The sequence below is a fragment of the Siniperca chuatsi genome, linkage group LG21, assembly GCF_020085105.1.
Source record: "Siniperca chuatsi isolate FFG_IHB_CAS linkage group LG21, ASM2008510v1, whole genome shotgun sequence".
NCBI classification, from domain to species: domain Eukaryota; kingdom Metazoa; phylum Chordata; class Actinopteri; order Centrarchiformes; family Sinipercidae; genus Siniperca; species Siniperca chuatsi.
In genome coordinates, this window is record NC_058062.1 from 2,163,879 (window position 1) to 2,190,059 (window position 26,181).

A 26,181-nucleotide genomic window follows, 5' to 3' on the forward strand; every position below is an offset into this window, starting at 1 on the left:
AGTGTGGAACTACAACTACACTAACGTCAAGTTAGACATATTAAGCATAGAACTACTTCCGGTTAAAACATTCAAAATAAAACTTTACACCAGCTGTAGTTACGATTTTTGGCCACCGGAGGGCAACTGTATACAACGACTATAATTCATGACAGTACATTGTGCAGGGTTTATGTACAGAAAATGCCAGTTTTACATACAAAAATAATCAAAACATTTTTAAAAATTTTGGGGTTTTAATAATAAACAATAGTAATAAGTAATATGAAAAAAATACCAATAACATAGTATTGTATTTTTATATTATACCATTAATTGAATCATGAGTGTTCACTGCCCTCCAGTGGTCACAGTGAGGAACTGCAACACTCAATTTGTGTGTCAAAATGTGGCTAACAACACACAGTGTTGAATAATCGATATTAAAATCAATTTACGCAATAACTGTGGGTATTACAAATAACAACTGTAACATCCGTAAAAGTGCTAATTAAATTAATATTGTGTCCAATAACAGTTTTCTGGTCTAACCTGTTAGAAATGTTCATACCAGCGCCCAGGGCAGACAGTGAAAGCAAAATTTCCAGTGACCAATTTCAAACAATAATTTGAATTTTTTTTATTTGAAAACATTAAAAACAATAAGAGGTATTAATAAGGGTATTCTATTAATACTAAGGTAATATGCACTATTTTATGAAATAATATTAAACCCTGCATCATCTAATGATTTCCAATTAACCGCATTTCAATATATACCACATTTGTGAAAGTTTTTTCCACCTTCAAATCAGTGGACAGAATATTTGGAACATCACTGTATATTTTTGATCTGAAAATTTTCACTGGACGTGCTTGTATGAAATTGTATCTGTGAGCGTATTTAGAATCATGAATGTTCACTGCCCTCCAGTGGTCACAGTGGGGAACTGCCACAATATTATTAATATCAGTACAATATCAAAATGTATTATTGCAAATAAAAACAGGAGTATCAATATTTGTATTAATCGCATGCGCTGTTTTAATAATTTTTCTGATCGACATGTACCTAAGCAGACATGATAGCAATCTGTGCGTATTTATAATCATGACTAATTCTGCCATCTAGTGGCCACGGCGAGTAACTACAATTACACGCCACTAGCATCAAGCTACAAACATTAAGTGTAGTAGTGCTTCCGGTAAAAATAAATAAATAAAGCCTTTACAGTAAGTGTAGTTACATATCGCGGCCACTAGATGGCAGTGTATACTCAGGACTGATCCCTCTAGCCATGTACAAGATATTTCCAATTTAGGTGAAAAACACAAATTCCAGATGTAAGATCGTACATCTTGTTTATTTTCATTGACCAAAGGCACGAATGATGAGGCCAAAGTCTACGGCTATTTTTAAAAATTCATAAATGTAAATCAAATAGCTGCTGTACAATAAAATAACACATATAAAATAAAATAACACAACATGGTAACCAGTAAATGTAACAATACCCCTTTCATAATGCTTCCAAAACGGAGGTGCAGTTACGCGCTGCGGCCACTGGAGGGCACTGAACTCAACGATAACCGTCAACCCCGTCACGTCAGATAGAATAGCATGCTAAGACTTCCGGCGAAGACATTCAAAATAAAATGTCAAGTACGCCATTTGACTACAGGAATATGGACGTTACGCTGGTAGCAGACGTAACGTGGCTCACTTTGCGGTGTGGTTACGTGATTTTTAGCGTGTTGAATCGAGCTAACGATACTTCTTACCGCGACACTTCGGTTTTGAAAGGTCTGCGTCTTACATCAGCGCTCAGTAGCAGCTAGCAGCTCACACAGAAACACCGTCATGGCAGCGGAGTGCGAGTGAGTTTGGCTGAATTTTCCCCTCAAACACACATCATGACACCCGGTGTATTTGGTCTACAGCTCATCTAAACAGTGACGGCCACTGCGCCTCTGAGTAAAATCTGATGAAACGTAGCAGGTCTAACGCAAATTAGCAACACAGTGTGAGCTAACACGCTAACGTTAGCTTAATTTGTGTGAACGTTAACTAGTTAGAAAGCAGCACAGACGGGCAGCTGTACAAGCTAACTGCTATATTGTTTTGTCCGCAGTGTGCTGTCTGAAATCGAGGTGCTGCAGTCCATCTACCTGGATGAACTGCTGGTCAACAGGAGAGAGGACGGGTGAGACAACAATTAGCTGAAATAACATCACTTTGCTTCATTAGCTTTGGCTTTGACGTGATTATTTAGTGCCTGGCAGTACAGGACAGATGAGAGGACTCATACAAGTCGGTAAGCTCTGTAATAAAGACATTAAACCAGAGTTTGGATGTTAACGATGCCCCAGATTTGTGTGTTTTCCCTGACTTTACCTAAACGCAAACCTTTGCCCCACACCTCTGCAAAGTGCCCCCATAGTATTAAGATAGGGTCACACATTTTGAAAGCTGTGAGCTTATATGTGACCATATAATATTCAGATATTAGATTCAGAAACAGAGAGAGTCACACGTTTTGTGTCCCAACATTTTAGTGAGTAGCCTAGGTGTGTCTGTAGAGCACTAACACTGCCAATAACTGGTCTTTTTCATGTAACTTGGTGTCACAAAATCTGATGGGTCACACATTGCGGTACACTAAAATTACAGCTGTCGAAATACTATGCTGGCACCATTTTTAAACAGTATGTGATAAAGTGTGGTGTAAACATTTGCAGTGGCAATTTCTAATCAGGTCACAGAATCTGATGGGTCACAGAATTTGGTGTAACACCATCCCAAGAGCTTTCTGCAGCTTACAGCTAACAGTTCTGGCTTCTCTGCTTCTCCATTTAAACTAACGGCTGTCAGCAAAAATACATGCAGAAAACCAAAACTGTCCTCAGGTCTGTGGTGATGAGCAGAGCTGGAGGACAGACTGTTATTAGCTCACATTATAAAAGTTAACCAAAGCTCTGCTGTCTCATGGGGATAGTATCACACCAGTCTCCATTGAATTATTTGTCAGTGTAACAAGGGATGGTGCTTATCAGATTCATATACCTGTCAGTAAGAGACTTTAGATAATTGAACATTAAATTAACATATTTTTGAATAGAATTTGGCACAGAGTGTCTGCACAGAGCAGTTGGGTTTGTATAGCCTGTTGAGCCTTGTGATGCTGTTTTGTTGCAGCAGCCTTGTTGATATCTGAAGAATCAGAAATACTTTATTGATCCCCGAGGGGAAACTCTTTTGCTGCAGCAGCTCACTGTCACGTCAGTGCACACAGGAACAGAAGCACTAAGCAAAAAAAAAACCGGACACGTCAGCACTGATTTTTAAGACTTCACCCGTCTCCTCGGGCTCCAGCGTGTTGTCTCTGTGTTTTTAAATACTGTTGTTAAAGGTGCTGGTGTGTTGTGTCCTCCAGGGGCTGGGAGGTGAGTCTGGTCCTGTACCCGTCCACAGCGGAGGACTCTGTCTCCCAGTTTGTCCGACTCACCCTGACTTTGACCCTCGATCAGCAGGTACGCTCTCCATTATCTTATCCTCTCTGTGTCTGTGCAGCCTGACGTACTGAGATTCTGTGTACAGAGAAACACCATGACAAGCATCGGATGCTACAAAATGAAAGATATATGTGGAATTGGCAAGTTGTGGTTTATTGATACACTGGTGACTCTCAGTGATAATGTATCTGTAGTGTATCATAAAGGATTAAGCTGGTAAATATTATATTTTTGTTATTGTCAACAAATCCCATTAAAAACACAAAAACCCAACAACATGTCAGTCCGTCTCTCAACACTTTCTGACTTCCTGTCTGTGGCTCTCAGCTCCAAGCCCATTGGTTCCTACTGAAGATGTAAATCTTTAAAAACACCTCACAAATATATAGTTTCATGTTTAAAAAGGCTCTGTAGTTTCCTAAAACAGCTGTTCGCTGTAGTTTTTATCAAACTAACAGGAGGAAACAGTGCATCTGTTGGGGACTATTTTCAGCTGCGGATGAATCCACATGTGGTGCTGTAGTGAGTGTTTGGGGCAGCAGGACGGTGTGTGTGGGGCTGAGTCAGAATAAACTACAGTGTGTGTGTTCATGGTGGTGAAGGAACATGTCACCCAGTGCAACAGTGCGGCTCACTGATGTGTTTAATAGTTTCTGGACAACAATGGAGCTCTATGGCTCCGAGAGGAGAAGATGTATCAGGCTGTACAATAATTGTTAGTGGATGCATTCAAAGTTGGTTTGGGTTTTTTTTTTTTTTTTAATGGGATTTGTTGACAATGAAAGAAAATGTAGAGACTTATCCCTTAAAGCCCACCTCACTTGATCAAGAAATACTAATGAACATAAGTAATCTTTGACTCTGTCTTACCTGTTTTGTGTGCTTAGTATCCCTCGTCTTCTCCGGCCATCTCCATTCATAACCCACGGGGGCTTTCTGACGACAAGCTCAGCAGGTAACGAACTGAAGCTGTGGACCGATCAGACTCACTTACCTGTATCACTACTTTCTGCTCAGGAAATTTTAATATTGAGTGTAAAATCATATAATCATGTGCAACCCCTTTCTCTTAGTGTCCAGAAGTGTCTTCAGTTGGAGGCTCAGTCCTGTCTGGGTTCACCTGTGTTGTATCAGCTCATTGAGGTCACTATATATAGTCCTTTAATATATATTTATATAAATATATATAATTTAAGAGAGAATATATGATTTCAGTGGATGATTATTGAATTACTACATTAGGTAATGATCTTTTTAAAGTCATATTTCTAACTGTTCTCCTGTTTCTTCTCCTCCAGAAAGCTAAAGAAATCCTGACTGAAAGCAATATTCCTCATGGAAACTGTGTCATTTGCCTCTATGGCTTTAAGGTGCGCTGTTTCCCATCCATCCCATTGTCTTCTGTCCCATCGGTCCCTCTATAACTAGGAGAAACATTTGGGAAGTTATTTTTAATCATCAGCCCTGTTTAATTTTGCACTCTCAACTCTTTTGGTCGGCTTTGGCTATAAAGTAAAAGTAGAGTTCAGTCAAGTTTTAAAGCTGCTCTAATTGTTGTGTTGTGCTTTGTGCTGTTTTGTTTTTGTGAGTGTTTTTTTTCTGGGACTCCTTGAAAACGAGATGATTCATCTCAAGCGGTTTATCCTGATACAATAAAATGAAAGACTATTGGACTTACGTTCATCAGGTGGACACAAACGCAGCTTGTGCTGCTCCATGTATGCTGCCTGTGTAAATAGGCTGCTGACAACTTTATTTCAACTTTCAAAGACAAAACTAAGGACATGTATGCATGTGTTTTGAATTTTTTTTTTTAAAGCAAAAATTCCAAACATTGCTGCCCGTCATTTGTGAAGATTTGCAGCTTTTCTTTGTCTTAAGCTGTAGTAAATTCAATATCTTTGGATTTTGGACTGTTGGTCAAACAAAACAGGCAATTTGATGACTTTACCTCTGGCTTTAGGAAACTGACGGACATTTTCTGGCATTTATAGACCAAACAATTAATTGATTGATCGAGAAAATAGTTGTTAGGTGCAGCCCTATTTTTTGTTGTATTGTTTGAAAGCACTGGCTGGATCTGGCTTGTATACATTTGTGGTGTCTTGTGAGCCTTTGCAGGCTGCGCATAGTTGACAGGAATAAAAACATCATTCATTTATAAGGTCATAATATGTCAGTGTTGTGTTTTACAGCTTGTTCTGCTGCCCCAAGTGGCCAAAAAAATAATTTAATGCAGGATTAAACAGTTTCTTGTCTGCAGATATTTCCAGAAATGTTCCTAAAATGTGCTTCTGCTAAAAATGTAAGCAAGCCCATTCATGCTTCTGTGTGTACCGTACGTCTTCAGGAGGGAGAGACGTTCACCAAGACAAGCTGCTACCACTACTTCCACTGCCACTGCCTCGGCCGCTACGTCAGCCACTCAGAGAGCGAGCTCCGCCAGAGGGAGAAGGAGTTAGAGGAGGACAAGACCAGAGACAGAACAGACTATCAGGTCAGATATCCGCTTGAGACTTCTGGTCAAAAAACTATTTCGGTGTCTATAAGCTATTAAATCACTGACTCTTCTCGCAGGAGCTGACTGTGGTGTGTCCGGTGTGTAGAGAGCCTCTAACATATGACGTTGATCAGCTTCTGTTGTCCCCTGCCCCCCAGCTGCCTGAGGTACGACCATCTCCTAATGTACAGTTTTACTTCACAAAACAATCTCACCACAAGGTCCATTAGCAGCTGGTCTGGAGCTTTCGAATGAAAGCAGCTACAGCTACTAATGGACCAGGACCCTATGGTGAGAGATTTTAGCTGTCTCCGTGGTAAAGAGACAATCTTTACAGTCTTCAAAATGCTTTTACAGCTGGACGAAGCAGCGATTGGTTCAAATTTTCAACAGAAGTGGTGTGAACTCCAGAAGCTTTTGGAAAGACAGAGGTCTAAAGGTGGGATCATCGACCCGGAGGTGGAATCGAATCGTTTTCTCATCCATATCAACGAGGTAAGAATGAACCAGAAATGATATGGCCACATTTAGACAGGCTGCAAGCCATACCTGATATCTGTATCTGTATCTGTAACTGAAGACGTCACTAAAGGGGTCTGTCCGAGTAAAATTGTTTGTTTCTTTTAATTGTGTCTGACAAATTGGGGCTGGAGTGTTCAGATACATGTTGCATCTCTCACCTTTCTGATCTTGTACCTTTTTTATTCCAGATGTATACAGTACCGTCAAAAGTACGTCCACTAAAAGTGCTTGTTTTTGCCACTGACAGGCTCAGATTGTTATTCTAAATGTCTGACAGCATTATGGAAAGGATCCCCACAGAGATAAACCTTTTTGTTAAAGAATAAGATCCGCTTTGTTTGACCAGAAAACGAAGTCTCGCTCAAGGAGAAGTCTTGCTCTGAAATCTTGCGAGAGGTGAGTTGTTGCAAGACAACGGTGGAAACGTGAGTCAGTAAGTCATCTTACTCTTTAACAAAAAGGTTTATCTCTGTAGGGATCCTTTCCATAATGCTGTCAGACACGTAGAATAACAATCGGAGCCTGTCAGTGGCAAAAACAAGACTTTTAGTGGATGTACTTTTGATGGGCTCAATTGCCCCCAAGGAGGATTATGTTGCAGCCTGTTTCGCAGCTGCCAGCTGAGACAATCTGCTGGACCGATTCCAAAACTTTCTGTACCCATTAGTCATTTAGACCCCAAAATATGTAAAAAAAAATAAAAAAAAATACCAGAATAACCCTTTAAGTGACTGTATATAGTTGAAATTTATTGTTTAAAAAAAAAAACAGGACAACTTTGAGTAAATTTGAGTTTTAGGCCTCTGTTTTGTAATATTTTTAATATTCAGTGTAGTCAAGATGGGAACTGAAAAATAACTGAATCCTGATCAGTCTACAAAATATATCTGTTGGAGAAATTACACGCATTGAGCTGCAGTTTAAACATAAAAACTTGAGGCTACTTGACAATGAGGGAAAACCTCTTGTTTGCTGTCAAACCCAGTCGGATAAGAAGCTGGATATCAGTTTCCAGCACAGAGAGGCCCGGGACATGTTTATCCTAGCTTAGCTTAGCACAAAAACTGAAAGCAGGTGCAAACTGCTTGCCTCTATCAAAAGTGGAAAAAGTACAACTTAAAAGCTGCCTTTATTAACACTGTTCCTATATAATGTTCTACAAAAACATTTACAGTGATGCACGTCAACTCCCACAGGCTTCATCTGTTGCTGAAAATGGAAACCTGGACACAGATGTCTCTCCTGGCCCCCCGGGACCCTCTGCTTCTAATGTTCACTCTGATGAAACTGGTGTCAGAGGGGACCGGTTTGTTCCTGGACTGCCCCACTGCAGAGGCGGTCAGGGCCACAGGCGTCAGAACCAAATGAGGGGGCCGAGGAGAGGAGGCAGGTCCAGACCGCAACACAGGAGAGCCACCCCCATCACAGAGCACCTGGACAAACTCTCTCTGTCCTCACACTGCACTGACGGACCAGTAAAAGCCAAAGCTCAGGATAACCATGGCCAACAGATGCAAGTAAATGCAGAATTATGTCAGTCTAAGACGGGCAGGGACGTCTACGCAGAGCAACAAGAGACCCTGGTGTCTCCAGACGATCAGCCAATATGCCAGGCAGCCTTGGAAACTGAATGCCCAGAAGATGCTGCAGAGTCTGCAGGTGGTCGCGGTCATCGTGGAAGGAGAAGGGGTCCTCGCCGATATGTCCCACACACCGGGCCTGCACACTACCACTGGGACGGGCGAGCTTCAGGAAGCAGGGGAGGGGCCGATAATCTGTACAGCAGAGGAGGGGGGCCCCGCCAGGGTCATGGCAGGGGTTTCCAACACAAGGTGGAGGAGAGAGAGAGGGGAAGAGAGGAGGTACTATGACAAAGGGCAACAGGAGGGCCAATGAACAAATTTATGTGTGCCTCCATTATCAGTTTGCATAGATTAAAGCCCTGCACCAGAAATGACATTCGCCGTAGTATCCTATCCTCCTCTACATTGCCGTTTTCCTGTTCTCTGGTATGCACTTTCATGCACACTAATATCAGATACAGATGGTTGTTGCTTTTTGTTGTGATGCAATATGACTTGAAAGAACTACAAATTAAATTTTCTCTGGAGCTCACTTTTTGTATTTCCTGTAATTGTGTAATAAGGTTCATTCCAGTTCAATTACACTGACTGTTGCAGCTTCGTTATATCTATTTTTAATTATGTATTGAGATTTGAAAATATGTTGACAAAGATGCTGAAATTTTACCAGACAGAGGACTGAGGCCAGAGAGGTACATAGGGCACTGGGGCCTGTTTATACTTCTAGTCCACTACATTTAACAGAGAAATATTGTACTTTTTACTCCACTACATTTGTCTGACAACTAAAGTTACTGGTTACTTTGCAGATTACACTTGTAAAATCCTATAATGAGCTTATGGAATACAATTAAACCACCGAACAGTAAATAAAATGGATAAATCAGCTCCACCGTGGCCAGCTACAAAATCTAAATGTGACTTACATGTTAATCCTTCAGTAAAAATAATCAAGTTGCATATTTTAACTCTGACAAAGACCATTTTGCCTGCATAGTGGGTACTTTTACTTTTATAGCCTAATTTAAGGACAATTTGATGATAATAGTTACTGCAGTCCTTTTACTGAAGTGCATTTTTGAATGTAGGATTTTTACTTGTAGAGGAGTATATTTTAAGATAAGCCTTTATTGATCCTTCATTTATCTATATTGAAGTCTTTTCTAATCTTAACTTATTTTACACTGGTATTCCTACAGTCGATGGGGCTAAATTGGCCAAACCCCACAGCCTTGTAAGAATTTGGTTCTTGCTCTGAAAGGGACCATTTTGCCCTCAGTACTGTAAAGCGGGAACACGGAAATATTAGTTTTCTATCAATATTTTAAATAACTGGGCAACTGCTTAATGCTACACATTTACAGTCTGTTTTTTGTGGCAATTTGATAAATTACAAATTATTTAATACTGAATGCACCACATGAAGCACAGTATAAACAGGGGGCTTTAGGTGACACCAGCATTATTACATAGTCTTGAGGCATCTTGGAGAAGGAGTTTCTGAGTTAAAATATAGTTTTAAATCTGTATTATCTCAGTTTATATTGTGTCTATATGCCACATATTCCTAAATGTCTGTTCAATAAAGTACCATCAAACTAATAACACATTTCTAATTAATACATACACAATGCACAGAAAGTGGGAGAAACCACAGCTCATTTTTTCAATCAACACCGGCACGAAATTTAAATTATCTTCAATGTTGGACAGTCAAAGTTGAGCACCTCATTATTGTATTGAAAACAACTCAGTGCTAAGACTCATGGGAGTTGTAGTTGAACGTTGAAGCAGGCGCATCCTGGGAGGAAGAGAGGCGGAACCCGACGCCATCTTGGCAGTTGTTTGTTGAAGACCATCCCCTCTGAATAAACTGCGCAGGGTCGCAGAGGCGTGGGATTGTTTTTAAAACGGCTGAGGTTATGACTGGCGGGACCGAATTTCACAAAAGCTATAATAACAAGGACTCTGAACCTAGAATGGATGTAGACATGGATTCTAGTCATATTGAAAGTGAGCGGGGTGAATTGGACAGTAGTATCCCGGCTGCGTGTTCTTCTAACGGCAGTGGCGGGGAAGAGGACGACGCGGAGGCCGTTGGCCGGACGAGAGAAGCCGGGGGCTCTAGTAGTCAGCACATCCAGGACGGAGTGTTCTGCAGCGGCAGGGAGCAAGAGGTGTCGGTCGAAATTGGAGAGACGTATTTATGTCAACGAGCCGATAAGACATGGCGTGAGTGATGCCTCTGTTCTGCCTGCTTCTCCCCGGTTTCAGTTAGCAGATTAACGTTAGTTACTCTCTCTTTGTTTGGGGAGAAATTCACACCAAACTCCATTAAAAAAAAATTGCAAAAAAAAGTGCAAAGTCTCATTGGTTCTCTTGAAAACGTATGTGGCGGTAAGACGCATTTGTTATTTACAAATGGTCATTGGGGCTTTCTGGAAAATTCTGCATAACGCTATGCTGGATGATGAAACCATAACACTGCAAACAACATTGCGCAAGCCAATTCTAAAAGTTGATATTTCACTGGAGTAAATAGGCTAACGTTGCAGTTTGGAGGTTTATGTGATTACTGTTACCGAATTAAATAATGGCTCAACACATCAGGCCACGTTTTTAATCAGGCGAAATAACAGTAAGTAGTTTTGCTAATGAGCAAGGAGACATTCGAGTCGTAGAAGTCTGAATGGAGTTTGGTGAGACGTCCCATCCAGAAGATATAGGGGCTTACAGGCGAAAACTGCTTTGTTGGACAAAACTATCATTAACTGATGGATCTTGTTCTCTTTTCAGATACTGCAGAAGTTATTCAGTCCCGATTGAATGAACAGGAGGGCAGAGAGGAGTTCTATGTTCACTATGTAGGATGTGAGTACATCACTAGTTCTTGATATGCTCATGAATGCAATGCACATAATTAAACATTTACATCTTCAAAGTTGAGGTCTCATGTTTGTTCTCATTATCCCCGCTCCACCTTCATTTTGCTTCATTTTATACCTTTCTTATTTGCCCCAACCCTCTCTATCCTCCCCCCTTCTGCTTTACTATGATCTTAATCTCCTTTTCTTTGGCATGTAGTCAACAGGCGCCTGGATGAGTGGGTGGGTAAGGCCCGCCTGGCACTTACCAAGACAGTGAAGGATGCAGTGAGGAAGAGCACAGAGATCGGGGGCGTAGGTGATTTGGGTGAACAGCCTGAAAGGAAGATCACTCGCAACCAGAAGCGCAAGCATGATGAGATCAACCATGTACAGAAGGTAGAGACATTATCTGTTACCGAGTTATTTCGTGCTGTTTGTGATGACAAGTGGTCGATATTTATCTAATGGCGTTTTCCTTTGCAGACGTATGCAGAGATGGACCCAACAACAGCTGCCCTGGAGAAGGAGCATGAGGCGGTAAGGTGGCGCGTCTGTGTGTGCTTATTAGTTTCTCTTAATAAAGATTAAAAAAGTAGAGGGCAAATATAGCTACCGTGTTCTGCTGCTCTTTACGTTCAGTTCACTCCTGCGGTGTCCTCTGCATCATTTGGTTAAACTGGCTTATGTATTTGTTGTTTACCTTCTTAAATGTTTTGCAGTCTTTGTGTGATGAAAATAACTTCCCTCGTTGTACCACCTCGCATGTCTCTCCCTCAGATCACCAAAGTGAAATATGTGGATAAGATCCAGATAGGAAACTTTGAGATCGATGCCTGGTACTTCTCGCCGTTTCCCGAGGACTATGGCAAGCAGCCCAAGCTGTGGATCTGCGAGTACTGCCTTAAATACATGAAGTACGAGAAGACGTTCAGACATCACCTGGTCAGTGCAGCTTTCGCTTCAGTTTAGGATGTAGGAAAGTTTGTGCCTCTCATGGAATCATCCTTTTCAAATGTGAAAAGTTTGTGTTTTTTGCAAACAAAGACATAACTAGGAATAATAGCCGTTTGCCATCTTTGTTTGTTCTATTAAATGTCCTGCAGAATGTCTTCAATCTTTACTTGCATTTATTTTGGAAGAAAACTGTGGCTTTCTTCTGTGACTCACATGTAACCATCGGTGCATTTTTTTCCACCTGTGAAACCCAAATCCTATAAAATTTAGTACCAAGATGAACAGTGATTAAATTATGTTCGTACGTCCCTTGCAACCTGAATGCAAGAAGTTTGACCTTTTGACCTTTGTCTCCTCAGTCCCACTGTCAGTGGAAGCAGCCTCCAGGCAAAGAAATCTACAGAAGGAGCAACATATCAGTGTATGAAGTGGATGGGCGGGACCACAAGGTGAGTGCACCTGGAAAGTCTATGTCACAACTGAAGATGTAAGCTGTTTAATGCTAAATAATATGGATTCATCTGCTTCTGGTATCTGTCTCTCACTCTCTAGTGGAAATAAAACAGGGCTGCCATTTCACTTAAAGAAAAGCACATCAGTTGATTCTGTAAGAGAATTTTTGTGATGACGATGTTCATCGTTGTGATTCGTTGTTGGTCTCTGTTTGCAGATTTACTGTCAGAATCTTTGTCTACTAGCAAAACTATTTCTCGACCACAAGACGCTTTATTTTGACGTGGAGCCCTTTATCTTCTATATCCTCACTGAAGTCAACAAACAGGGAGCGCACATCGTCGGCTACTTCTCCAAAGTAAGGCTTGTTTCTGTGTTGTTGTTTTTTTTTAGGCAAGTCAATTGAAAAATATATGCCTTAAATCAGTCTTGGACTCACTGATGTTAGATCTCTCTTAAAGGTGCCCTATTCTCCTAGTTATGTTTACATTTAGTGTTTCTTGGCATATTGCCCCCACCATAGGTGGAGAGAACTCAAAACTGGAATCATTAACAACTGTTTGTTTTAACTTTTGCTTTTTGGTTTTGTTTTTCAGGAGAAAGAGTCTCCAGATGGGAATAATGTGGCGTGTATTCTCACACTGCCGCCTTACCAACGCAGAGGCTACGGAAAGTTCCTCATAGCTTTTAGTAAGTGAGAGACCATGACAGTAGCTATAATTTGTGTGCAGCTAATGATTACTTTTCAGTAATGCTTAAATATATTAATATGTTTTTCTGTTGATTGAGTCTATTAGTAATAAGTTAGGATATGAACTGCACAGAATGATAATCATGATCATTAACCAAAGCCTGTTAATGACAGCAGCCAAAAAGTAAAACAAAAACAGTCCTCATTTGATAGTGACATGAAACACAGAAAACAAAGTAACCTTAGCATCTTTGAAAATTAAATCCTCAAATGTTTGTCAAATCAGTTTGTCATTTTTACTTGCAAATCAACATCAGTGTCTGATTTTTCTGTCAATTTACTAATCAACCAACTGAGTAATTTAAGCAGGAATATGCATATATTTGTGCACTCAGCATGGTCTCATGTTGGTTTCATTTTGGCTTTTCACTCGAAACTGTACTCCAGTTGGAATGCAGATCAGTTTTTGCAAATACCCACTTCATAGAGCCAGCCTCTTGCAGACAAAGCCCATGTCAAATTCAAGAACATCAGCTCACTTAACGCACAATTTTTGCATAAATGCATTTTAAGCGAAACACCACTGCAGATAGTAGTGGGACACACTAATGAATCATCACTTTTGTATTAACATTTCTATTTTTGCTGCTGTAGGTTATGAGCTCTCTAAGCTTGAGAGTGCAGTCGGTTCTCCAGAGAAGCCTCTGTCTGATCTGGGGAAGCTGAGCTACAGAAGTTACTGGTCCTGGGTCCTGCTAGAGATCTTGAGGGACTTCAGGGGAACGCTGTCCATCAAAGACCTCAGGTAGACACAAACACACTGTCCGATATAACAAGTTACACCATCAGACACCAAGCCATCTTAACTTTTTGACCACGATCATGCGGGTAGTTCAGACTGTTGTCATCGACAGCTCTGATTTTGACGCTTATATCAGACCCTCCTCCCTCTCTTTTTCCGCAGCCAGATGACCAGCATCACGCAGAGTGACATCATCAGCACGCTGCAGTCGCTCAATATGGTGAAGTACTGGAAAGGTCAGCATGTTATCTGTGTGACGCCCAAACTGGTGGAGGAGCACCTGAAGAGCGCCCAGTACAAGAAACCACCAATCACAGGTAAGTCCAGACATTTTATATTTCGCACAAACTTACATTGATTACACTCTTTTCTTCCCTCATTTCTAACCTGGTTGTAACTTTCACCACAACCTTAGGCTTCTGAAAACTGATGGCCATTTTTCACATTTTCTGACGTTTTATGTATAGACCCAACAATTTAATTGATTATTTAAAAAAAAAAGTTTATTAATCGAATGAAAATATTCGTTAGTTGAAATCTTAGCCTTTTTTTTTGTACTAGATGATGGACACCACACACACCTGTGTTATTGTGGTATTTGTAGCGGTTTGTTATCAAGTGAAACCAGATACAAACAAACTGTGTATAGGTCATTTTAAATGATGTGAATTGATTGTATTAGTGTTAATTTTGGATTTTATTTTATGTAATTTGTTTCAATCTCAAACTCGTCAAAATGTTCCTGCAGCACTGACTGTTGTCGTACTGAAGTACAACACTATGGTGGCGTTTCTTCTTTGCTTTGTGTCTTTGTGTGTCATCTCATGAAGCTCGTCTCCTAGCAACAACCATGATGGAGTCCTCCCAAAAATCATCATCATCATGGAGTCTTCTTTCACTCATGGCGTGTCTTGTCTCTTTCACAGTGGACACTATGTGTTTGAAGTGGGCGCCCCCCAAAAATAAACAAGCCAAGTTGTCCAAGAAGTGAAAGGTGGAGCCAGTGACGCCACATCTGTCCGTCAATCAACCAACCAGTTTATATCATCTGCCAAGTTCTCTCTCTTTTTCTTTTTTCCTCAACTGGCAAAACCCTGCTGTTATGAAACCTCAATGTATATAGCTGTTAGTAGCATTTGTCGGTATTTTCTTAAAATATATATGGAAAAAAACTCAACTTGTTTCCTGATTCGTTCTTTCCTGAGTGTCTACAATCTACAAAAGTCTAAAGTCTCCATCTTTGTCTTGACCATGTCTACATGCCTAAATGCACAGAGTTGCTGCCTTGTGATTGGCAGATTTGGTAAGTGTATATAACCTGTATATATGGATGACAGTCTAATGGTAATCTCAGCTGTAATTCAATTGCTTTCATGTTGTTTTTATTTATTTATTTGTTTTAATCATCTTTATTCTTTAAACACTGGGTTGAACAGTATAATATCTAATTCTGTTCTCTCCTTTGATTTTAAATTGACATTACTGTCATTAGTCTAAATAGGTAGTTAGAGTGGAGGGTCACTTGCTGACCTCTGTAGAGTCAAACAGTGGAAGGACTGCAGACTTCTGTCAGCAGACATTTTGGACTTGTCTCACAGGTGTAACTAATAAAGGCTGCAATCCATTCAGTTGTTTCAGTTCCGGGACTGTGATACTCTGCATGCTGGTTGACTGGTATAGCTAAACGGAACGGAGCCATATTGATAGTGTTTCTCACACCTGAGTCTAATCCTGCACGTCAAAATGTCTGCTGTGAGGAAGGTGTATTACAGCGAAACCTCAGTTCGGTTTGATTTTTCACCACAGAAATTCAAAACAATATGTTGCAAGTGACGAATGAAAAAGATTTATTTTCAGCTGGTATTTCTGTGAGGACAAACTGAGCGGATGGACGACGTGTAGTGCAGCATCCTGCGCCTCCATTGTTGGACGTTTGTGGACATCAGCAACAGGTGAGTCGGTAGCAATAGTATATAATATTTTAATATCAGAAGTGTCTGAATTTTACGATTCACGGAGAGTGTTCTTGAGTGCTGTTACATGCAGTGTTTGTCTCAAATATAGAGGAATTGTCTAATGAATTGAGCCTTGAATCGTTATTATTTGCTTTATGAACAAAATTGTATTAAATATATGTCTATATATTGTTTACGATTCGATTAGTTACCAAAATATATTTAACTACCAGGCAATAAACTCCAGGTTTAATACAGATACAGCTTTACTAAGACTTGTATAATAATGAGCACAAGGGGGCAGCAGTGCTCTGACTCTGACCACTGATGGTTTAAAAACAGCAGTTTGAGTTAACCCCTGAATATAAATAATCAATTATACTTTGAGAACAGCATCTTTAAAAGACCTCATATTAAAATAACTTGCATCAGTTTGATACAGTGATGTATAATGATGTGTACACTACGATTTTTTTTTTCATAGGAGCCTTAATTTATGGTATACTTTATTCCTAGAGACAAACTAGGTTCACCTGTTTTTCACAGTAGAAGTAGATCTATATACTGGATTACTGGCCTATTAAAACAGGATATTTTACATTTGAACAATATCAAAGATCACCGTAGTAATTACACTAACAGTACATTTTGAACAGTAAACCTCACCAAGTTAAATGATTTCTGTAAATAAAAGCAAACACAGCAAAAATATATAAAAGTTAGATTAAGAGAAATGAGTATTATACTGTGTGTGTGTGTGTGTGTGTGTGTGTGTGTGTGTGTACTCACTGAATCTCATGTTTTCAGGGAAGGTGAGTCAGGAACACCTTTCTCTTGCCCAGTGCTGTGTTCAGAAGTATATAGAGGGTTTTAAACATTTCTAGATGTTAATATACATTTTCAAACCATATTCCTCATGTTCACACAGTCAGCACTTTTACGATAATAATCCAATATGTTTTTATAGAAATTAGTGTTTTTTACAGTGAAGTTAAGCTAATGCAAACAGTTACAGCAGCCTGGAAATGAATATGAATAATTAGGAATGATTAAAATAATTTCAGTTTGGTATCACCTAATTATGACCTAGTACAGCTTAGTATCTCTTTCATATGACATAGTAAGTCAGAACTCTGACTCCCATAAAATATTTTGTTAGGATTATAAAATATATAATATTGCTAAGTAATAATATTGGCAGATTAAGTTTTTGACTTACTGTCATAACTATAAGATACTAATGATCTGTTTCTGTATCTTCCTAGTGGGAATACAGTGTAAATATTAGTCCTGTTATATCCATGAGAACATTTTAATACTTAATTTTAAAACTCCCCACTCCCCCAGATGTTTTAGCATTCATTCAGCCATATTCATTAACTAATCGAATATAAATTTAGACACTAAAGGGAAAAGGGAAGAAATAAAATATTCATAAAATAACAAGCCACAATAAATAAATAAATGTAGTGTTCATTATATATTCATGAAGAGACAAATGCTGCTTTAATCTCCAAAGATGTTGTCAGCCCTCTTTTTAATGCACTAATAAAGATAACAGTGACACTACTGAGGTATTGAAGAACTGGACAGAGTCCATGAGAGCGTTTTCCCATGAGAAGCATCTCCGTCTTCTGTAAACACAAACAGTCAAACAAATATAAACACAGGTCAATGACACATGGAAGGTTCTTTTTCTCTGGAACACTTGTTTATGCTCTGAGCTGTAAACAGGGATTTGTGTGAAATTTCAGGTTTAGACCCCCCACCTCCCCCCCGCCATGAACATAAATCAGACATAGTTCAGTAGAATTACTAATAATATAATCAGGGCTGCAACTGCCATTGAGGAAACTTTTTAAGATAAGATTTTTTATTCATCCTGAGGGAAATTGTTGTGCAGCAGTTGCAGTACAAAGTGGGAAAGAGTGGAAATATATAAGATCAATAAGGTGCAAATCCGAAATATACACAATGCCGAAAGGCAAGATTACTTCTATAGCACATTTCGACAACAAGGCAATTCAAAGTGCTTTACAGAAAACATAAAAGCAACATAGGGCAATATAAAAAGACATTTTAAATACACTTAAAAGGAGTTAAATAGAAAATCAAAACAAGATAAAACAGGAGAGTAAAAGTTACAGTGCAGTGTAAGAAATGAATCATTATTTGATTTAATAAAAGGCAGCAGCAAACAGAAAAGTCTTCAGCCTTAATTTAAAAGAACTGAGAGTTGCAGCAGTTTGTTCCAGATATGTGGAGCATAAAAACTGATCGCTGCTTCTCCAGGTTTAGTTTAGACTCTGGGGGCAGGAAGCAGACCTGATCCCAGACCACCTGTGAGGTCTTGGTTGGTTCATAACGTAGCAGAAGATCAGAAATGTACTTTGGCCCTAAACCATTCAGTGCTTTATAAACCAACAGCAGTATTTTAAAATCACTTCTTTTGACCGACAGGAAACCAGTGTAAAGACCTCAGAACTGGAGTGATGTGATCCACTTTCTTGGTCTTAGCGAGCAGCAGCGTTCTGAATCGGCTGCAGCTGTCTGAGTTAACGTTAAGGATCATTCTGGGTGAGTTGCATAAAGCTTTGTATGTACAATATCATATCTGAAGTACAGGTGTATATGGTTAATTTGAGATGTTCATGAGTATGTCGTGATATTGCACATAATGTCCTGTAGTCATGTACCTACCAGCCAAACAAACAGTTAGTTCCTGCGTTCCTTCATTCCCTCCCTTGCCCAACATTTTAGAGATCTATTTTGGTGTATGGTGCTTAAATCCTACGACCCGGGTACAATCCGCAGTACTACCCTGGATATCTGTCGGAAACCTTAATCCTCACCTAAAGTGATTCTAATGAGATCATTGTTTATTAATTATTCCTACTAATGTGACAAATTTACACTACATTTCTCTTGTAAAACCCGTCTTACCCAAATTTAGCGAAAAACATGGACTTCAGTTTCCTTTCTGTGCGTTCACTACAGAGACAGGTGCAGGACGTGTTTAGCCGAGATTAGCACAAATGCAAGAAAGTTATTACAGACTTAAAGTAATTACACCCAAGTCCTCTATGGGCTTCTGTATGTATGTTTTAAGGTATGGTCAGTGTCACATGCTGACTGACAGCAGCTAACTCTGCTGCCACACAAATAATAATTAGCTCTGTCCTTTCAGCTGTGTGTCATCGATCAGCTGTATTGACGATTCCATCGCCGCCGGCTGTGGGTGCTCTTCACTGTCGATATGAAGCGTTTTGTATAAATTCAATAAGGAAGATTTTAAGATATTTTCAGTTCAAACAAGGCAGGTTTGATCTGAGTCGAGAAACTGAAAAAATCATGTATACTTAAGGGATATTTAAAGGCTGGTGATATTCTATATTTTTGTTACTGTCAACAAATCTCATGAAAAGACCCAAACCAACAATGTGTTAGTCTCAATATTGTCTGACTTCCTGTCTGTGGCTCTCTGCTCCAAGCCCATTGGTTCTTACTGAAGATGTAAATCTTTTAAAACAACATGGAAATAGTGCATAGGTTGGGGACTATTTTCAGCGGCGGATGAATCCACATGTGGTGCTGTAGTGAGTGTTTGGGGCAGCAGGACGTGTGTGTGTGGGGCTGAGTCAGAATAAACTACAGTGTGTGTGTTCGTGGTGATGAAGGAACATGTCACCCAGTGCAACAGTGCAGCTCACTGATGTGTTTTAATAGTTTCTGGACAACAATGGAGCTCTATGGCTCAGAGGAAGAAGATCCATCAGGCTGTGATACACACACAAATTGTTAGCAGATACATTCGCTGTTGGTTTGGGTCTTTTTTAAATTTTTGATGAGAAAATGATGGACTATCACCTGACTTATCGTTAACCAAGAGGCCTGAATTTAAGCTGCAGTTTCTCTAATGGCCACTACATGCTGCTCAAAGAAAACCGTGATAGTATTGAAGCGCTCTTATATATTAAAAAAAAAAAAAGTGTCTCTCCTAAACTCCACCCAGTTTCTGCTCTCTTTTGCTTGAATTTGGAATTTCTGGCTCAATAATGGCAGCAACCAAAATAAGACTTCAAATTGTCCCCTTTTTAAAATGATGATTTAATGATTTCACACACACACTGCAGCTATGTTATTATACAACTTATGATCTAAATGTCAGTCTACCTCACACACACTAGGTGCTTGCAGGAAGCAAGTTGTAGAAAAAGTAGGAATACAATGAAGTAAAAATGCTCCATTATATAAATAAAAGTCCTGCATTCTCAAAAAGTCTTAAGCATTGATTAAAAAAATCTATGTAAAGTATCAAAAGGAAAATTACTTGTTAGGCAGAAAAAGGCCCTGTGAATGTACACATTATTGGATTATTATTACTGATGCCTTAATGTATAAGAAGACATTTTCTGTTGTAGTTGGCTAAAGTGGAATTACTTAACTATATAAAGTGTTTAATAGTTTATTCTATTGTAATTGCATCATTTCTTAGGCCCATCATATGCTTTGTAGGTGAAATCTGAATCTGCAAATAACTAGTAAATCTAGTTGTCAAATAATATGTAGCTCAAAATAACTTAAATGTATTTACTGTAGTAGCATTCCACCAATGCAGGAAGCCTAGTTTCTTCAGGAACTCAAAATGTATACCTAATTATCTAATAAGTGTGAAATAAAATGCACAGGCACAAAATAAAGGGAGGTTCTGTTTTATTTTCAAAAATTGTACTTCAAAACCACTAAAGTCATTTATAAGGCATTCACAACAATTTTTATTTTGGTTTTTGGACATTTGAGACCGTTTCTGATGCTTTCAGAGAGGGTTTCCTAAAACAGGAGTACAGCTAAGGCACAGCACTACTCCCAGAGAGACAGGACAATAAAGAAAAGCAAGAAAATAACAAAAACAAAAATAGGTTGGTATTGGATGTAAAAGAAACAAACAGCAATAAAGTGTGAGGCAAAAATAAAGCGTATGAAAAGAATAAACCTCTCAGCTGGGATTTTCCTCCAGAATCTGAAGACTTGATCAACATCTGAACATTTCACAAATCAAAATCTCTTAAAAACAGTCACGACTTCTGTGGCACTATCACAGCACTGCGTCCAAAGAGCTGGACCTTTCTATGTCATTAACTTAAAAACTGTACATCATCTAGGAGTATTTTACAAAATACTGATTTACATCGACTCATTCGTCGTATGAAAAATACATATCTGGCATAAAATGGCTCTTAATTTTCAAATCAACATCATGCGGCAACCGAAAATAAAAGCTGAATTTGTCATTTTATGTAACTTTTGATTGTTCAGGACATTCTTTTTAACCTAAAAATATTGAAAGAATAACCTTATTTATGGATCAAATTATGAAAGTTGTGGGCACCCATAGTTGTAATAATAAATAATGTTTAAAGTTTATTTAAGAGTTATTCTGACTGGAATCTATCGTAACTAAAAACATGTTTTGTACCTGGTCAGGGTTCAGTTTAACAGTTTGATTTCAGCAATGAAAGCACCAGAAACAAGAAAATGAGTCAAACTCTCCTTATTTGGGGTTCAATCACAAAACGACTTGTATACTCGTTTCTCCTGCTGTCCACAGTAAAAGGTATTTAATCCCCAGCCACAGTCTGATTTTGTTGTTTTTCTTAATGTGGTTTGATTAGATTTTCCCGTCTGTGTGGAGAACATCGTCTTACACATCAAAATCTTGCCATATTTTACAGCTTTTTTGGTATCGGGATACCTGAATAAATATAGATTTAATTAGGACAGTTGTATCTTACATAATAACTTCAGGGTGTCCACTAGTGTGGATCTGTTTGAGCATGTGTGCTGCCTGCCTGATGACGCCCTGTGCTGGGACTTTGACAGGTATAGGTATAACGAAGGTCATTCTCTCCAAAAAACAAGTATTTTTTTCGTTTCTGGTGATCAGTCTAATGCTGATGCAGATCAAACGGTTAAAACATACCCTGGCTGTACCTCTCGCATTCTGTTTAATCCTTAATCTAGTGGCAGTAAATTACCTATGTTCATGCTCTCTGCACTGCTGTATTGTTTGTACAGTTTAACAGAGAATGGCTGTGGTATAACAGCTGCACCATGCGTTCGTTATTTCAAACAGTCACAATCGTTTCTAGAATAAATATCAAATGTCCTTACTTTAAGTGCTGTCTGTCACACAACAGTTAATTCTGAGCGTCACCCTCATGGTTAGAAAACCCCACTGGTCTCCAGTTTTGGTCCCAAAAATGTCATTTGGCAACTACACACAGGAATAATTTATTTCAAAATTATTAGTTTTTATAATAATGAGCAATATAACTAACTGAAGATGGATCGCACCATCAAGCATTAAGATCTGCTAATTTGAGATTGCCTTGCACCATTTTGATCGCAATGATTGTTCTGTTTGACACTGTATAACATCATGGAGATATGAGCAACATCTGTGTAGGGTGGAGTTAGGCTAGCCTGTAGTAACTTAAAAAGTAATAGTTCGACATTTTGAGAAGTACGCTCATTCGCTTTCTTGCTGGCTGCAGTTTGTTACCGGACAGACATGAGTGGTATCAATCTCAACATCTAACTCACTAAAGTGAATTAACATATTTCTCAAAATGTCAGCTATTGCTTTGAAAGGGACAGCCATAGTAGTATTAGCCTGTTTAGCTAACATTCAAAACCCAATCATAACCTAGATTTGATTTTAGATTTTTTTTTTCCACAATAAAATGTTAGTCAACAGGTTTAACGGATGCACTGATTTTTAGACGTGAAGGTACCCTGTGGAGTTGTCATTGTGAATTAACAGTGTTGTTTATGTTCAGTGTTTCTCACTAAAACTTTGAATCAATGTCCTACCTCCATAAAAACTTTAGCAAAGCCTTTTTAAAAATGTTGAGAAACCTGTTTACATCGGCCTCTTTTCTATTTGCATTACTGCTCATAAAAAACACACTGGGTAACTTTTATCCGTACTGGTGCAACCCAGACTTGGTATGAATATTTTGTGAGCCAGCTGTTTTGGCACAAAGTCCATCAATGAGCAGCATGGAAATCTAAAGGTGCATCTAAATGTCTTGGGTGGCCTCCTCCTCTCCCCTTCTCACCTGCTACATCCAAACTCAACTTGCAGGAAAGTCAAATTAAATATTTTATGCATATGTAAGTAATGTTTAGTATGGAAGGAAATCTGGTTAAAATGCAGAAATATGTAAGATGAGATTAATACAAAAACATATCTGAAATATTGAAATATTTATCACTGTTGCAGTGATGTCAACATTGTTAACATTTTGTCTAATCAATTTGTTTGCTGTTTAAAGCTTCTTAGATATCTATTAGCTGCTTTTTGTTTCATATTATAAATGAAATACCTTTTGCGTCTCAGTGCTCAGAAATATCCAATACACATGCATTTCTAAGGCCTCACTTGTGCTTTGTAAACTGCTGATGGGCATTTGCTATTATATTTAACATTTTACAGATTAAACTTACTTTAAACAATTGAGACCAATTAATGCAACATATTGTAACAGTTACTGACATTGCCACAAACATCCTTCTTAGTTTAAAATATGTAGCTGTACTTTAGCTTTGTTGTTGTAATAAACTCGGAAATGTAAAGTAGTTTGAAATGAGAGCAGATAAGTCAAAAGGCAGTGAGGAGAGGAGGCCATTTAACCGTGCTGAGATCCACCCAAAACAGACAAACATTTACCATCAGTCCTCAAACACTTGAAGGCCTTTAGAAACAAAAAGCAGAGGTTTTTGTCCTAAAGACAAATCTCACCCACTGCACCAAATCGGCATAACAAAGATTAGTCACTGACTTAAAAAAAAAAATAAACTGAATAAATTACTCACGCAGCAGTTGTACGCTTTGATACAGTCACATCATTTTCTACAGAAAAGAGCAGATAAAAAACAAAGAGGAGGTGAATCTCTTCTGAGTTCCAGCATAGCGGACGTCTCACACTTCAAGGCTCAGGCGGTCTGAAGGATTCAGACATGGCACAGAGAGAAAACAAGGAAACAGAGCCGGTCAGTGTCAGGGGAGAAGAATTTCAACAACTTCTTAATTGGTAGTTTGACTGGTAGAAAGTAACTGAGTAGCTTTACTCAAGTACTGTACTTGGACAAATATTGTACTTTTTACTTCACTACATCTGACAGCTATAGTTACTGGTTACTTTGCAGATTCATATTTTACATAATTACATTAAAAAAAAGAAGCATTTTTATAGATTAAACAAAACTTTGCTCCACCTCGACCAACTATACATTAACATGCTGTTTCCATCAATAATAACCCATTTTAATATCATGGCTTTCTACAAAATGGGTACTTTTTAATTTAATGTACCATTTTGAATGCAGGACTTTTACTTAAGTAAAGGATCTGAGTACGTATTCCACCACTGGTATTTTGTCAGTCTGCTTTGCACGATAAACATCCAACAAGAGACTGAAAGAACACCAGAAATGCATTCAGACTGAATGCAAAGTGAATTTTTAGGCACTTAATTTGAGGATACAAATAACCTAATTAAAGTAAATAAATATTTTGTGCACAAATTGGTAATTTGAGGGAATCATTTATCAGGACCCCCCCCCCCGACACCTACCGGGCTCTGTAATAGAACGTCAGTGGTTGCTAATGACTTTTTTTGGGCTCATTATCTCTGGGTCACAGCTAAAGAATCTTATTATCCCAAGAAAACAAATAGTGCTCCTATTTAGTGTTTCAGGCCTGTTATCCCAAGATTTAATTACGAAATCAAACATTGTATTGTGCTGATGAGAAATTTAATTATCGGCTTCTGTATTCATGTTTTGTCGTTCCCATCAGCCAATGAAGCGTTGTTTTTGAAAAACTTTTACCTAAATATGTTCCAGGATATTTTTATCAGTGTTCATTTTCTATAAGTCCTATGACTAGAAAGTTGCTTTAAAGATTTCAGGAAGACTGGGAACTTTTAGTTAAATTTAATATCGGGATAACAGTCTGAAATAGAACATGATTACTATAAAAACACAATTTATCTCAAGAAATTGAGACCTAACTAAGCCTTGATCAAAGGTTTTCGCAATAATGGGCCTATGAATAAGCAACCACGTCCGTTTTCAGCATCTGAACATGTAAAACATACTTGCATACCTTAATCCAGGGAAACACTCACAAGAGGTATAGAGTTCTTCTGACACACTGTTTCAACACACACATTCACACACACACACTCATGCACACAGAGCTTTGTAGTCCCAAATAACAGTGAGAGCAGCAGACTGAATGAGGACTGAAGGAGAATATTTTTCCTCAGTTTGAGTCTGTTTCTCTTCTTCCCATCGCTGCTTGATTCAACCATTTCCTTTCACTGACGCTGCACAAATTAAAATAAATAAATACCAGACAAACAGGACATCAGCCCCATGCCTTCCTTCATTTGTTCCTCTCCTTCGTCCACTTATCCTCCCTCAGTCTGTCCGTCTGCTACCTGATCCGCCCGTCCTCTCTGGGCGGGTTCAGTTCAGACTTGGGGTCGGGGCTGGCGGAGCTCCAAACGGTGAGACGACAGCGCTGCATGACGGGACAGGCACTGGGTCCCATCGAGCAGACGTCTGCGGCTGACCAGTGGCCCTCCAGCAGCCGGTCCAGCCAGCGACGCAGCGGCGCCCCAGTCAGGCCACCATTGGCCTCTGCCTCCTCCACGGCGCCCAGGCTCACCGGCAGCCGCAGCACCGGGTTCAGGCCGTGGAAGCTCTGCTCCATGTAGGAGTTTCTGGCTGGGCCGCCGTGCAACCGCAGGGCGTCCTCTGGATCCCAGGAGAAGGGGGAGGAAGAAGAGGAAAGGAGAATTTTTAAGAGCAAATTTAAAAGCCTGAGAAGGTGGATTTGGAAAGCCTTTTTTTCCTCCTCCATACTTGACAGAAACTTTTTAGCCATTCACCAAAAAGCAGTACCACCTTTGGATAACCTTGGCCTAAACAAAAACAATTTTCTAGCCTCGGCACTCCGTACGTCACAGACTTCTCAGCGCAAACCTTAAGGGGAAATACAAAAGTTTGCATCATCAGTATTTTCGTGATCTCACAAGTGTTTACTGTCTGGCCGGAATGAAACCAAAGTTTAAATCAAGTATTTCCACAGACGAACAGCAGGGCCATGTTGGTAGTCCAGTCTGTGGAACTACTGGATTGAAATGTTAAAGATGTTCTCATCCCAGGCAGACAGAGATCACAAAAATACCTTTTTAGAAGATGCAAACTGCTGCCGGATAACAGGTAAAAAAAAACAACAACTTTGGATTTCTCCCTTAAGGTTTGCACTGAAAGGTCTAAGTGAGCGCG

The 26,181-nt window shown here is 39.2% G+C and overlaps 3 protein-coding genes across 3 annotated transcripts in view; 2 read left to right on the forward strand and 1 right to left on the reverse strand.

Moving 5' to 3' along the window:
- The first annotated feature begins 1,647 nt into the window (after positions 1–1,647).
- Positions 1,648–8,629, forward strand: rnf25 (ring finger protein 25). Its single transcript, XM_044181624.1, has 10 exons — positions 1,648–1,857; positions 2,112–2,183; positions 3,414–3,510; positions 4,380–4,447; positions 4,566–4,635; positions 4,791–4,862; positions 5,843–5,989; positions 6,070–6,159; positions 6,350–6,487; positions 7,711–8,629. The coding sequence occupies exons 1-10, from the start codon at positions 1,841–1,843 to the stop codon at positions 8,383–8,385; spliced, it is 1,446 nt and encodes a 481-aa protein (XP_044037559.1). The 5' UTR covers positions 1,648–1,840; the 3' UTR covers positions 8,386–8,629.
- A 1,282-nt stretch (positions 8,630–9,911) lies between these two features.
- Positions 9,912–15,041, forward strand: kat8 (K(lysine) acetyltransferase 8). The gene is made up of 11 exons (XM_044181622.1): positions 9,912–10,329; positions 10,894–10,968; positions 11,182–11,360; positions 11,448–11,501; positions 11,742–11,906; positions 12,278–12,367; positions 12,589–12,729; positions 12,968–13,061; positions 13,717–13,867; positions 14,027–14,181; positions 14,791–15,041. The coding sequence occupies exons 1-11, from the start codon at positions 10,020–10,022 to the stop codon at positions 14,853–14,855; spliced, it is 1,479 nt and encodes a 492-aa protein (XP_044037557.1). The 5' UTR covers positions 9,912–10,019; the 3' UTR covers positions 14,856–15,041.
- Positions 15,042–20,515: 5,474 nt separating this feature from the next.
- The window catches only part of LOC122869063 (xylosyltransferase 1-like), a 43,003-nt gene continuing 37,337 nt past the window's right edge, over positions 20,516–26,181 (reverse strand). The window contains exon 11 of the mRNA XM_044181621.1: positions 20,516–25,647. Within this exon, the coding sequence (XP_044037556.1) occupies positions 25,325–25,647 (323 nt within the window). The 3' untranslated portion in view covers positions 20,516–25,324. The remainder of the gene's footprint in view (positions 25,648–26,181) is intronic.